The sequence below is a fragment of the Protopterus annectens genome, chromosome 10.part0 (assembly GCF_019279795.1).
Source record: "Protopterus annectens isolate FY-2018-M chromosome 10.part0, PAN1.0, whole genome shotgun sequence".
Taxonomy (NCBI): Eukaryota; Metazoa; Chordata; order Ceratodontiformes; family Protopteridae; genus Protopterus; species Protopterus annectens.
In genome coordinates, this window is record NC_056744.1 from 879,662,986 (window position 1) to 879,676,837 (window position 13,852).

Genomic DNA, 13,852 nt, shown 5'->3' on the forward strand with positions numbered 1-13,852 from the left:
GGGCTAATGCCTGCAAGGGCCTTTTTAAGACTAGCCATGTTTACCAAATATCTGGCAAGTTCTGGTACTCTTGATAAGTGTAAGGAGGGGTCTGGGCGATTAACTATTTACAGGCTGCCTGTATCCATTAGAGACATAGGTACCCAATCAGGGATGAATTACTTGTTCCCCATCCAGCTGTCCAAGTTGTATTTGAATTGAGTTAGGGAGGGACTCTGCTACACATTGATACGGAGCCCATTTCAGAGATGGGGTCATATGTGATGCATACTTTTCTCTCCAACAGGTCCTATCACAGGCAAGGTTTAAGTCTTTAGAACTGGTAATTCTGGTTCTGTTTGTTTTGCAGATATGCAGGAGGTCCATGTTTGTTTTACAGATGTGCAGGTCCATCAGAATGGGGGCTAACAATGGCTTGTATGCCAGGTGTAGATATCCCCTTAGCCTGTAGAAGACAGAATACAGGGATAGGACCTTGAAGCAGTTTGTATAGGATATGATACTTATGCCCTGTATTCTTTTAGTAAGGAACCTCTGTGGACATTCGAATTGTTGGATATGCCTGATTAGGTACATAAAGTCTGTCATCCTTTGTTTGCATTGTGGCATCATCCTTGGGGAAGGTAAAATGCTGCTCAATGTTAGGTTCATACCAGCTTTGGGACACACATTCCGAGAGCTCCATGATTTCTCTCTTCATATAGTCTAGGGAGGTGTGTCACAGGTCATTTACACCCCACATGGACTATGACCAAGTCATACTGGTGCTTGTGGCCCAATTACGTGAGTGCATGCATAATGTAGTGGAACTTAACCCCTGATAAGCAACTGACTGTGACTTCCTTCTTACTCAGCTTGGTGAGAGGGACATCAGTGTGTCTCAGTGATGTCTCTGATGATTAGAATGTTGGATTGTGTTGTGATTTGCCTTATGGGCTTAGAAGTAGAGGCTCCTTGAGATGTAACTGTGTGTGTTGATGTGTGTGTGGTGTTTTGAAAGAGCGTATGCGGGGCTGCTGAGGGTATTTATGTGCACGTAGTCTAGGAAGTATTTGGGGTTTGGGAACGTTACATTTAAGTGCCTCAGCATACGTGTCTGTGTGTGTGTGTTGTATGCGGTGTGTGTACTAAGAACCTTATTGACATCAGGAGTACTTTTGTATGAGAGCTTTGCCTTTAGAGACATTGTGTAAACACATCTCACACATACCATATCAGTTTAGGAATTAACTGGTTGTCAGTAAACATGAGTCAATTTCTGCATCATTTGATGATGCCCATATCCACCAAGCTGGTAATGAAGATAGTGGGAAAGTTCATATCCATGGCAACAGACCCTTTTTTTATTGATTAGACAGAGTGAGAGAATATAAAGCAATGTCAGGAGTATCTGGCTTGCAAATCTGGGGTCAATGCTTGTCACTTCAAACTAATAGGAAGGTTTTGTGTTTGCCATGTAATCGTGGAGATGTTCTGATTTTGGACCAGCTCCTGGCTGAGATGATGATGGACATAATAGTACTAAAACATATGCAATACGAAAACAAGAATAGGCAGTAGGCATGTAGATTGCTCTGGGGAGGTGATGAGTATTAATCAACAGAAATGGTGGTGCTTTTTCAAACACAAAATAATTTATTCATGTGTGCAACAAATGTGAGGGATGAGTAGACTAAAATAAGTTGTCTCCAATACAAGGTGCTTGTATGTGTAGGGTAAAAATATCGCTTGTCCATCATACTTTGTAAGAGGGATGGAAATGGACAGTGGTATGGTAAGAGGTCCATAAGTTGGATGGGAATCATGTGAGTTAATTTGCATAACTTGCTTTTAATAAAGTGACTTAAAAGTTGTTTGCAAATGTGAACTGCATGTATCACATTTGCAAGCAACTATGAACTTCATGTTGTTCATTGGTCCACAGTTGTAGAGGGTTTCTCTTTTTTTTTCACACCAGTTTTAATCAGTTTAAGTAATTTAAAGTGGGTGCAATTAACAGCATAACTAATAGGTTCATCAGTTACTACAAGGCTAACTGCCCTTGTGGGTAATTTTAAGCCTAGCAAGTTACTCCATGTGAGAATTAAACCCTGCATCTTGTATCTGTAAGGAAAAAGCCTTAACCATTATGCCAAGTTCCCAAACAATCCCTTTTTGGTTATTTCAGCACTGTCTAGTTGAAATAACTTGAGTAATTTGATGGACTGCTGTGTAAGTATCTTTTAAAGTAAAATGTATGTTGGGTCATAGTGTTTAATTGAAGATGTTGCTTATTGAGTTGGTATATGATGTCTTTTTTGTCCATTCCTCACCCTTTGGGTTTTGGAGCTAACCTCAGTCTAACTTCAGCCAAAATGGGTATATCTTAGCATTTTGATTCCTGTATTAGTATTTTTAGGTTTACATTACTGTACCTTTCAGGTGTCATGCCTTTTTCCCTTCTACACATTTTTTATTCTAGCAGTCTTGCTATAATTGTTAGTATTTCCTTTCCCTTTTTGTGAGTTTGTCCTTACCATTACTGATATTTCTATTTTACTAGATATTTTTCTTCGTGTTTCTAGGTGCTTTTTCCTTGCCATTTCTAGTTGTTTTGTAGGATGTCTGATATACCTCTACTGGTTTCAAAAATTTTCCTGTTGTGGACATAAGATACCTAACTCAGATGCTCACTGTGTGTGTGTGTGTGTGTGTGTGTGTGTGTGTGTGTGTGTGTGTGTGTGTGTGTGTGTGTGTTTGTGTACACTGTCTTGGGACATGCATCTAGTTATTTCAACCAATAGAGCCTTGGATGAGTGCTGGAAGAAATTAGTTTTTAAGATTCTGTTGCTTTTTCTGCTTCCCCCTCTGCTCAGAAACTGATGGAGAAACAGCAAGGAGAAAAGAGAGAAGGCCAAAGGTAAGCCAGGGGAGTTGAGAAAACACTCCCCTATCAGTTATCCTTACTTGGCTCCAGCTTGGGTTCCTCCAGCGAAAATTTCTAGGACCTCTGATCCATTCACTTTCATATTTGCAAACTTTGACTCATAAGTCGCCATCCCTTTGACACCCTTAGTTCTCTCCAGAGCTGATCTCGTCCAGGCTACACTACCTTTTCTGCAGGATGCTAAACGCATTGTCATCCTTCAAGTCTACCAGGAGCCTATCCAAAGCAGATGTGGGCAGGTCGACAAGAAAATTTCTTTAGACTCAAATTCCGTTGGGAGTACTTCCATCTCAATCTCTCAGAGTACCTGTGAACTTCAGATAAGCCCAAACACCTTTACTCGCTCCTACTCCAACCCGTCCCTCTGCTTTGGAGGTACCAGATCTGAGAATCCTGGGATTGTCTGGGTTGGATCTGAAAGCTTGGCTTATGTTGATTCCAACACCTTCTCTGAAACATCTGGCAGAGACTTTGTTGGAGCAGGTGTCTGTGAGCCGTTGCTTTGGTGCCAGATCCTGGGTGAAGGGTTTGACTCCAATTTTGATGGTGCCCTCCTTTCCCCTTGGGGCTTAAGCATTATATAGCCCAGCTCTGTCTTTTACATCAAGACAGTGTCATGGGGAGGTCTTGGACAGGCAGCTTTGGCTCCTATTGGAGTGGACCTGAGCTCGCTATTGGCTTATGCATTTGAGGCAGTGGAAAGAGTGGTCTGCATGACTGGAGATAAGGCTTCCTTCCCCATTGGTTCCCCCACACCAACTGCTAGCACTGGGTCTAGAATTTTTATCAGTGTTCCCTGTGATGCATCTACTTTATTTGGACCCAAAGTTAGAGATGCTCTCCAGGAGTGAACAGGATGGGAAGACCTTAACTGCTGTAGGCGTACTTTTTTCTACTCCTCAAAAGATTTTCTCAAGAAACCAGAAATGGGTTGGAGAGATGTGGATTTGGAAATCACAAGGAGTCTCTCAGGACTCCTGTGGTGATAGATCTCTCCATGGCAGAGGGGGGTGAACTCTAATGCCTAGACTGCACCCATATGGCAAGGGAGTTCTTCAAACCATGGCTTCAGAGGCCCCTTTACCGAGAATCCTTTTCAGCTCCCCTGAAAGGTTGCCTGACTACTACACTGAGGAGGCAGTCAGGAGTGCTTTTTTCTGCACCCGGCAGTTTGGATGTCTATCACCAAAGATATCAGGGTGCAGAAAATAATTGCCAGAGGCTGTTACATTGCCTTTCCTCCTTCACCACCCATTCACCCACAAAAAATTCCTGACATACTATCTACAGAGGATGGAAGTAGCCTCAGTGATAGAACAGCTGCTAAGAAAGAGGGTCATCCAAGAGGTCCCACCAGACCAATGAAGATTTTGAGCTTTTTCAAGATTATTTTTGATGCCAAAGACCTCAGGTCAGTATTGGACCTAAGCCACTTAAACCAGTTTGGCAAGCAGGTCATGTTCTAAATGGACATGGTTCAGTCCATTTCCCTCTTTTGAGGAAGAATAATTGGATGTGCGTAGTAGATTTGCAAGATGTATGCTATCATGTAAAAATAGACGATCCAGGAGATATCTTCACTTTGTTACTAGTTGGATATACTTTTCAGAAACAGGGCAGCATTTAGTTCTGTATACTTTGGACCTTCCTTCTGTGAGATCACCCTGGCTTGATACTAGCAAGGGGCTTTGTCCGAAAGGTTGAGGAACAGATGAAAAACTATCCTCAAGTACAAAGGTTAGGTACTCACTGTAACAATGCATCTGTTTGTTTTCATCCTTCCTCAACGTCCACTCCCTTATTTCTCTTCCCCCCCTTCCACAGGAAGAAGTTTTCTTATGGTCTCCTAATATGGCCTGGAGATATTCCCCTTTTTGGTCTTTCTCTGTCTTTGCTCCAGATACCTTTCCTGTCACGTTTCCAGATATTTATAGAGTTGTTTCCTTTCTGCATGTTGTTATCAAGTGGCAAACTCAATCTGAGATAATCTGGGTCTTTGGAGAGGGTTGTGGGTAAGAGGAGGAGCTTGAGCTACAGATCCTAAGTCTGAGAAGTGGCCGAAGTCTGCTCTGAAACCCAAAGGTTGAGGAAGGACAAAAACAGACAACAGACACATCATAAAGATGAGAATATAACATTTTTTCTGCTGCTGTAATATATAAAGAAGTGATCCAAATGCCTATTTAGAGCCACAAGACACTTGTTACTTAATCATTATTTCACAGAAAACTGTATTTTAACTAGTTTGCAGATTGGTTCAGTGTCACAACCATACCTGGATGTTGAGAGCCATACTGAAAATAGGTTGGTTTAATGTTGGTGAAGCATATTTGGTTAAGATAGGCTTTGTACAGCATAGTTTTGCATTTTTCTGTTGTGTGGACTCATGCCATATAAATGTTTACTGTATTTTTCATTTCATAATTCAGGTAGTAACTGTTTAATTTGAAAGTCTTTATATGATTATGAATAAATTTGCTGTAAATAATAATTGTTGTACATGTTTTAATAGCGAGGTGGAGCTCTTAAGAAAGGACCGAATGCCAAAGCACTTCAAGTCATGAAGCAGACATTGCCTTATAATTTAGAAGAGCTTGAGTGGGATATAGGCCATAAAACCAATGCTCAGCAGTGTTACTGTTACTGTGGAGGTCCTGGCGAGTAAGTATTGACATAAATTTTATTGCTTTTATTACAAAACACTGATGAAAACTGTAGCTCATAGTTGAGAAATGATGCCAGTTGTAAACTGTCGCCACAGAAGGATGCTTTTAGTACAACTGCCCACAGTATGTATTTTTGTGGTCTTACTGTTTTGAAGCCTAGATTGCTAAAAAGATTATTTAAAAAAGTGTTTCATTACATTTCTAATATAGATACAAACTGCAGAGGTTGCTGATACCTTATTTGTTTACTGAGAAATCCTGAGCATGGACCAATTTTCAGCAGAGGCACAATGGGGATAAAAGCTTCTCAAAAGTACACAGTGCAGTATTGGTTATTTCTCTTTTTGCACTAGACTAGTAGCCTCTTTTCAGGGGAGACCTAAGGTAGTATTTGTTTTACAAGGGGAAATGTGGCAGGGGCGTCTGGGAACATTTGCATACAGGGACTCTCTTCATTGTAGCTCATCCTTGTAGCTCATTCTATCTTCCTTTCCAGGCACGAAGGCGGCCCAGAAAAGCAGGAAGCTAGTGACCAGAAAGAATGGAGGTCTGAGAAGTAGATGTCGCTGTATTGAATACTAATAGTCAATGGAGGCATTGTTCGAGTCTGAGGAGGAGTCATAAGTTAAGGAGCTATGTATAACAGATAAGGAAGGATTGGAAGTATTAAAAAAGGCAGTTGAGCCTTTTAAAACGTTATCAAAGAAGTTTGAAGGATGGACTTCAAAGGTGGCTGCACGTTGAGTAACAGTTTGTTTCTAGCTCTCCCAGTGTGAAAACAGGAACTCAGCAGAGAAGGCCAGTAGACTTGTGTTTATGGATAAATTTCAGTAACTGGTTAGAATGTGCACTGCCTGTATGCCAGGAATAATGAAATGCAGAAGACCTGGAAAAAAATCGACAAGTTCAAAACTTACATTTTTTCATGTGGAGACATGTACCCCAGTCCTGGTCCCATACCTGCACATCAGCAAACAATCCCATCCATTCCTCTTCCTACCTACAGTATTCCAACTATCCGTAAAAATTCTGACATACTATTACTTACTATGAACCTAAGAAGCGTTGTCAACAAGGTCAAGGGTCTTTATTCCTTTATAAACCATTACAACCCTTTTATCACTGTACTTAACAAAACTTGTTTAAGGCCAGAGATTAAAAGCAATGACATTATTTCTCCTGGCTACAGTATATACAGGTGTGACAAAGAACAAGATGGGGGAGATGTAGCTATAATGTTTAAACAAAATGTTAAATTTACCGTAATTGAGGCAAACAATCTTCCTTTTGCTAATGCCGAACTGTTTACTAAATTGGAAATGAACTCCTACAAGCATCTAATGATTGCCATTTACATTTCCCCCGGGTTCTCACCTAAATACTATTGAAGAGTTCATACACTGGACTTCCCTGAATTTCTCTCAAGAAGCTATCTTTATGGGAGACCTCAGTACTGACTGTCTCGCTTTTAATGCTGATATTCCTTCAGACTTCATTAACTTACATGGCTTTTCTCCGGTTATACAGACAGTTAATAGACTAGATAAATCCACTAGTAGGAATTTTGGACTCGATCCTCACAAACAGACCTTCTCCAGCCTTCAGTCAGGGTGTCTCCCAGACAGAATTAGCAATCCACCCCCCCAATACTTTACTTCCATTCAGCAACATCACTATAACAATCCCAAGAAATTCTGGTCATCTGTAAAAAAAAAAAAAAAAAAAAAAAAAAAAAAGCTGCTTTATCCTGGAAAATGCTTCCACTCCTATCCCCTCAAAATCCTTTATTTTTGATGGCACTGCTACAGAATTAAACACTTTCTTCAACTGTGTTCAGGCTATCACTAATTCTGTACTCCACCTACTATCCCCACTTTAGCTGGCAATGGTAGCAACCTCTTTTCCTTAAAATTTATTGAAACTCACTATAAGCTTCTCTCCAAACTTAAACCCACATCTCTTGCATCTGATAATCTACCCACATGTTTCCTAACATTTGCTGCTCCTGCTATTACTTATCCCATTGCAATTCTGATTAAAAGCTCCATTCTAATACACTATGTTCCTTCCATCTGGAAGGTATCTTATGTTACTCCTCTGCAAAAAAAGAGGGAACTCAACTGAGATGTTCTTAGTGTTTCACTGTTGCAGTCATCATACTTGAGTTATTTGCCTGCAGGTAGCCCTCAGTCGACCTGAATACCAGAGTCTTGGGATTTCTGCGTCTGATGCTGTCACCTCTTCCGTGATGTCAGGTCGTCAGGGGTATAAAACATGCAGCTGACGCCATTACATCAGTCTTTTGCCGAGAAGGAGCCCGAAGCAGTTCGCAAGTGCTGGTCGGCCACTACCTGAAATTTTCGGGTTTTTTTTCGAGTTTCAGACCTGAAGTCTTCTAAAGCGAAGTACCCCACTGGGGATTCTTTTTTTCTTCCTCTAACCGATGTCAGAAAAAACTTAACAGTTGTCTTGCTTGTGGAAAGCAAATACCTCAGAGCTTTTCGTTCTTACTGCGTCACCTGTTTAGGCCCAGACCACGATGCCCCTCGCTGTTGGTTTTGTGCCTTGTTTAATGCCTTAACCATTTGTTGTTGGGCTATTTTTGTAGCTAAATTCTTTCGCTCTCGTTCTCCGTATTCCGAAATGGTTTTGGATCTTCAGAAAAAGCACAGACACAGAGACAGACCGCATAGGTCAAAAACTGCTGATGACGCTTCCGTTAAGCTAGTCACCAATCTGCCGGTACTCATTGAGGTGCTTTTGCAGCCCCTGATGCCCATTTCTTCAGATTCGCAGGCTTCTGTTGAGACCCATTCGGAGTCCGTTATGCCGCGAGGGAACCTGTGGATGCCTCTACCTTGGATGGGTCCGGAGCCGCTGTGCAGGCACTGGCTTCTGAGGGTGTATTCTGATCTACTGATATTCATATTAAACCAACAACTTCATTTCCGACTAAAACTACGAGTTTCTCAGGCCCAGAGTTCGCACTACACCTAGAAAACCAAAGTCCAAAGTGCATGTTCAAGCTCCCATGCCACAGAAACAAATGCCTAAAATGGCTGAAGACCTTATTACTCTAAGAGAAGTCATCCTTCCCCTGCCAAAAGGCAAAGGATTGAATTTCCTTCTGATTCTACATACCAAGAGTCCAATTACTCTGACCCTTCTGATAACCAGGACATACCTTTATCTACCTATGAGGATTCAGATGCAGAGGAATCCATTCCCTCTGCCTTCTCTCCAGAGGATTTTTCTTTTGGTGAAATCTTGCATACCGTAAGAGCATTTCCGCTGGGAATGCCAGGACTAGCCAAAAAGAGACTCAGGAATTTTTAAGTTTACCTCAGCACAGGCCTCTAGCTATACCCACTGTCCTGGATGTTGTAGATGTCTTCTTTGAGTCCAGTCTTACTCCTGACACCTTACCACCAGCTCCTAGAAAACTTGACCGGTACTACAGATTACCTGACTCTCTCAAATTTCTCTCTAAGAATCCTACTGCGGATCCAGAGACCATTTCCCAGGGACCTAAAGGCATTAAGGCTACTACAGCCAAAAACCCTACACCTTCAGACAGGGATTCTAGAGCGTTAGTCAGATGGGGTAAGAAGGTCTATACCTCTGCAACTCTTGCCATCAGGGGGTTGAATTGCCAGTTTAACATGTTGAAGTGCCAGCAACATATTATGGAACTAATTAAACGAAAAATGGTGTTACTTCCAGATTGTGCAGAAAATAGATATACAAGAGTTGATGCATTCTGCAAACCAAGTTAGTAAACATACTTTGCAGTGTGGGTTTGATGCCTTAGAAGCATCTTGCAGGGCTGCTGTCACTGGGTCTGTACTGAGAAGACATGCTTGGCTAAAGGAACAAGTCTTGCCTGACCATGTCAAAGCAAAATTACTAGCTCCATTAAATTAGGAGTGCTTGTTTATCACAAAAGCAGAAGTTGTTTTTAAAATCATGGAAGAAAAAGCTAAATCTATGCTAACAGTCAAAGATTTCTTGCAGGTACAGCCACCTAGATTCAGTAGGCATTGACATTCAAAAACCGGTCCTTTCCAGTCCCTCTCAGGCCTTCACAGCCCAAACCCAGGGGAAACAGACCACCAAGACTACAGTCTCGGTATGCAGAGATCTAAACAATGGAGTGTTTCCACCTCAAAACCAGGGCATGGTAAGCCACCCCCATATGGAAAAAGTTCACAATGACTTTCCAATTATCTTTCCCAGCCATGCCCAAGTACTTGCGCCTCTAGGAGGAAAACTCACCCTTCATGCAAAAAACTGGATGTCCATTACTCAGGACCGATAGGTTCTAAACATTGTATCCCAGGGATACAGATTCTACTTACACTCAATGCCAACACCAAGCGGGTTGCCAGACCTTCCTCCAACTAATGGGCAGAGGCTCAAAAGCAAGTACTTTCCCTTCTCCATATCAGGGTTATTCATCCTGTTCCATTAGAACAAAGGGGACAGGGTTTCTACTGCAGACTGTTCCTGGTGCCCAGATAAGAGAGCTCTTGGTGCCCTATCTTGGATCTATCAATTCTCAACACCTTTCTGGTGGTCCCAAAATTCAAAATGCGTACACTGCAACAGCTTCTTATACTAGCCAAGGATGCCTGGTTAGTCACCCTAGACTTAAAAGAAGCTTATCTGCACATCCCCATAAGGGAGTCCTGCAGGAAATATCTATGTTTCAGAGCAGGGCTCTATACACTATCAGTTCTCTGCACTTCCCTTTGGCTTCTCTACTGTTGCCAGAGTATTCACAAAATGCCTGGCTCTAGCCGTTGCATACTGCAGGCAGATAAATATTCAAATCTACCCATACTTGGACAATTGCGTGATTCAGGCATACAGGAATTGCTACTTCAGCACCTGGCATTTGTAAAAGGACTTGTAACTTCACTGGGCTACATAATCAACGAAAAGAAATCGCAGCTGGTGCCCGGCCAATAGATTGTATTCCTGGGAGCAAGCTTGAACACAACTTCACAGATGGCATTCCTTACTCCAGAAAAGCAGGTCCGTTTGACAAACTATTTCAAACTAATGATCAACAAAAAACAGCTATATCTGCAAGGAAAATACTGCAAGTCCCTAGGGTTCATGGCCTCGTGCATTCTGCTAATTCCATATGCAAGACTGCATATGAGGAAACTTCAGTGGTACTCAAAGTCTCTGGTGTCAACATTCTCAGGACCTGGAAACCATGATTCCTATCATACCTTGACTAAAAGGCAGAATTCCTTTGGTGGGCAGAAGCATGCAACCACAACAAGGGACTTAATTTCACTCAATCCCTCACTGCCCTAACTCTGACAACAGACTCATCAGACTGTTCATGGGGGACTCACATGGCAGGCAAATGCATTCAAGGCAAATGGAGCCTAGAACAAATTCCCCTGCATATCAATCAAAAAGAGATGCTAGCTGTACATAATGCTCTGACCGTCTTCAAATACCAAACCCTTCCAGGAGTTGGGGTGGAACTCATTCTTGCCCACTCTGCAGGTTAGCCATGGCTCTGTGGAACACAGCCTTGAGCATCCAAGTGCACCTACAAGCTCAGTTCCTGCCAGGCAAACAACATTCACTGACAGACTACTTAAGCAGAAATCTACTGGACCCTCACGAGTGGAAACTGGAACCCACCTCGTTCAAACATCTAACCCAGAGGTGGGGAACACTGGAGGTGGACCTTTTTGCCCCCCCCCCAAACCACCAATTGAGCAAATTTTGCACCAGGAACCCTCACAGCAGAGCCTGGAAGAGGGAAGCCCTATCCTTTACATGGGAAAAAACTCTCAATTTATGCCTTTCCTTTTCTGCCCTTCCTCTCAAAAGTACTACTCAAGATCAAACAGGACAGGCAAAGGGCAATCCTTATTGCACCAGACTGGCCATGCCAGCACTGGTACCCATTTCAATGAAGTCTGACAGCATTGCCACCCTGGCACCTACATTCAACACCTTCCCTGCTGTCTCAGCAGGAGGGACAGATTTTGCATCCACAGCTGCAAACCCTAAACCTTGCAGCCTGGCTTATCCCCTGAATACACCACCAGCATCCCTCAGCAAACAGGTGCTGGATGTCATCCTTGAGGCCAGAAGGCCTAGTACTAGGAAATCCTATGCTGAAAAGTGGAAAAGATATTCTTGGAGTCCGTCTCAAGGAAAGGACACAGCTGTGCCCATCTTACCTCAAATCCTTGATTACCTGGCAGAGCTGCTCCACAGAGGCCTATCCTTCTCATCTATTAAGATTCATGCCTCTGCCATCTCAGCTTATTAAAATACTGAGCCTCCACTCTTTTCTCACCCTCTCATCAAACAGTGAGGAGCTAACAATTTAAGGCCCACTAGGAGAGCTCACAACTTGGCTTGGGACCTTAACTTTGTACTGAAGAAGCTCGCACTCCCCCCTTTTGAACCTGCTGCTTCAGCTGAGTTAAAATTCCTCTCTTGGAAAACAGCCTTACTTCTAGCTATTACTTCAGCAAGAAGAGTCTCTGAGTTACAGGCACTAATGGCGGTGGAGCCCGTCATTATTTTCCATGCTGACAGGGTTTCCCTCCGGTCTAACCCTTCCTCTATGCCCAATGTGGTATCCAGTGTGGCTTTAAACCAGTCCATCCATTTGCCAACATTTTTCCCTAATCCTCAGAATAAAGGGGAAAGTATCCTGCACTCCTTGGACGTGCACAGACCGCTCAGGTTCTACCTTGACAGGAGTAAGCCTTTCAGAAAATCTAACCAGCTGCTAGTCAGCTTTGCTACAGGGGCAGAGGGCAAGGCCATTTCTTAGCAAACCATTTCCAAATGACTAGCACACTGCTTCCATTTCTGCTACAAGCACCTAGGAAAGCCTATCCCTCTGGGGTTCAGAACTCATTCCACTAGAGCTACTTCAACCTCTACAGCATTTCTCAGGGGAGTTCCTACCAGAGACATCCTGGAAGCTGCAACCTGGAGTTCTGTACACACCTTCACCAAGCATTACCACTTAGCTATTTATTTCTGAATCCAGAACTGGATTTACTACAGCAGTCTTACAAGGCCTGCTAGCCAGCCCTAACACTTCTTGACTGCCTCCACCCTTTCTCAGCTTTGGGAATCAACCCGAGTGTGATGACTGCAACAGTGAAACACGAAGAGCATAGTGCAGTTGTGTACACTTACCTTAAATGTAGATGTTATTGTTTCCCCTCCCTCCAGCCCCCTGGCTTTCTCTATCCTTTCTAACTATCCTCTTTATGTCCATCTTTTATGGCAAGGGTATTTACTTTTTACTGGAGGTGTTCCACACCATTTAATAGCTTCCTATTTTGTGGGCTCCTGACATCTGGGGCAAGAAAAACTGATGTAATGACATCGGCTGCATGTTTTATACCCCTGACGACCTGACTTCATGGAAGAGGCGACAGCATCCGATGCAGAAATCCCAAGACTATGGTATTCGGGCCGACTGAGGGCTACCTGCAGGCAGATAACTCAAGTGCGATGACTGCAACAGTGAATACACTCAAACATCTACTTTTGTGGTAAGAGTACACAACTGTACTTTAACTACAGACCCATATCGATTCTACCCCCTTTCTCATTAAAATTAAGCTTTAAACTACATTCTTACTAATAACCCCTTAAACGATACTCAACATGGGTTTTGTCCCTACCCATAACACCATTATTGCTATTTTCGGCTTTACCAACATAATAAATAAATACAGAAATAAAGGTAAGTTTGTGTCTACTGTCGTCTTAGATCTTTCTAAAGCCTTTGACACGGTTTCTCATTATAAACTTCTCAATGTACTTGCCGCATTTAGTCTTGGTTCCTCTGCTCTAGCATGGTTTCATAGTTATTTGTTTAGCCAACAGCAAGCTGTTAAATGGCAACAGGAACTCTCGTCCCTGCTGCCTAGTAATTCTGGTGTTCCTCAAGGCTCTATTTTAGGCCCTCTAGTTTTTAGTGTTTTCACTGACAGACTCAATACATCTGCACCTTTAGCCTCTCTTGTTCAATATGCTGATGATAAACTCTTATCTGGGTAATCTCCTAGTGTAGTACCTCGCACTTAGTTCTGTGCAGCTTTGGGCGTGCCGTCAGTGATTGGCACGTCAAATGGGTGGGGATGTCGAGGAAGACTGACAAGCATGCTAATTCGCATGTCATGTAAATTGCTAAATATTCATACATACAAAAAACTCAATCCTCGTAGAAATTATTACTTTTTCTCCTTTTTCA

At 42.6% G+C, this 13,852-nt stretch overlaps 1 protein-coding gene across 1 annotated transcript in view; it reads left to right on the plus strand.

The window, feature by feature from the left end:
- The window catches only part of MTF2 (metal response element binding transcription factor 2), a gene marked incomplete in the record, with an annotated part of 1,616,286 nt that overhangs the window by 320,439 nt on the left and 1,281,995 nt on the right, over positions 1-13,852 (plus strand). The window contains 1 exon segment of the mRNA XM_044085679.1: positions 5,439-5,587. Within this exon segment, the coding sequence (XP_043941614.1) occupies positions 5,439-5,587 (149 nt within the window).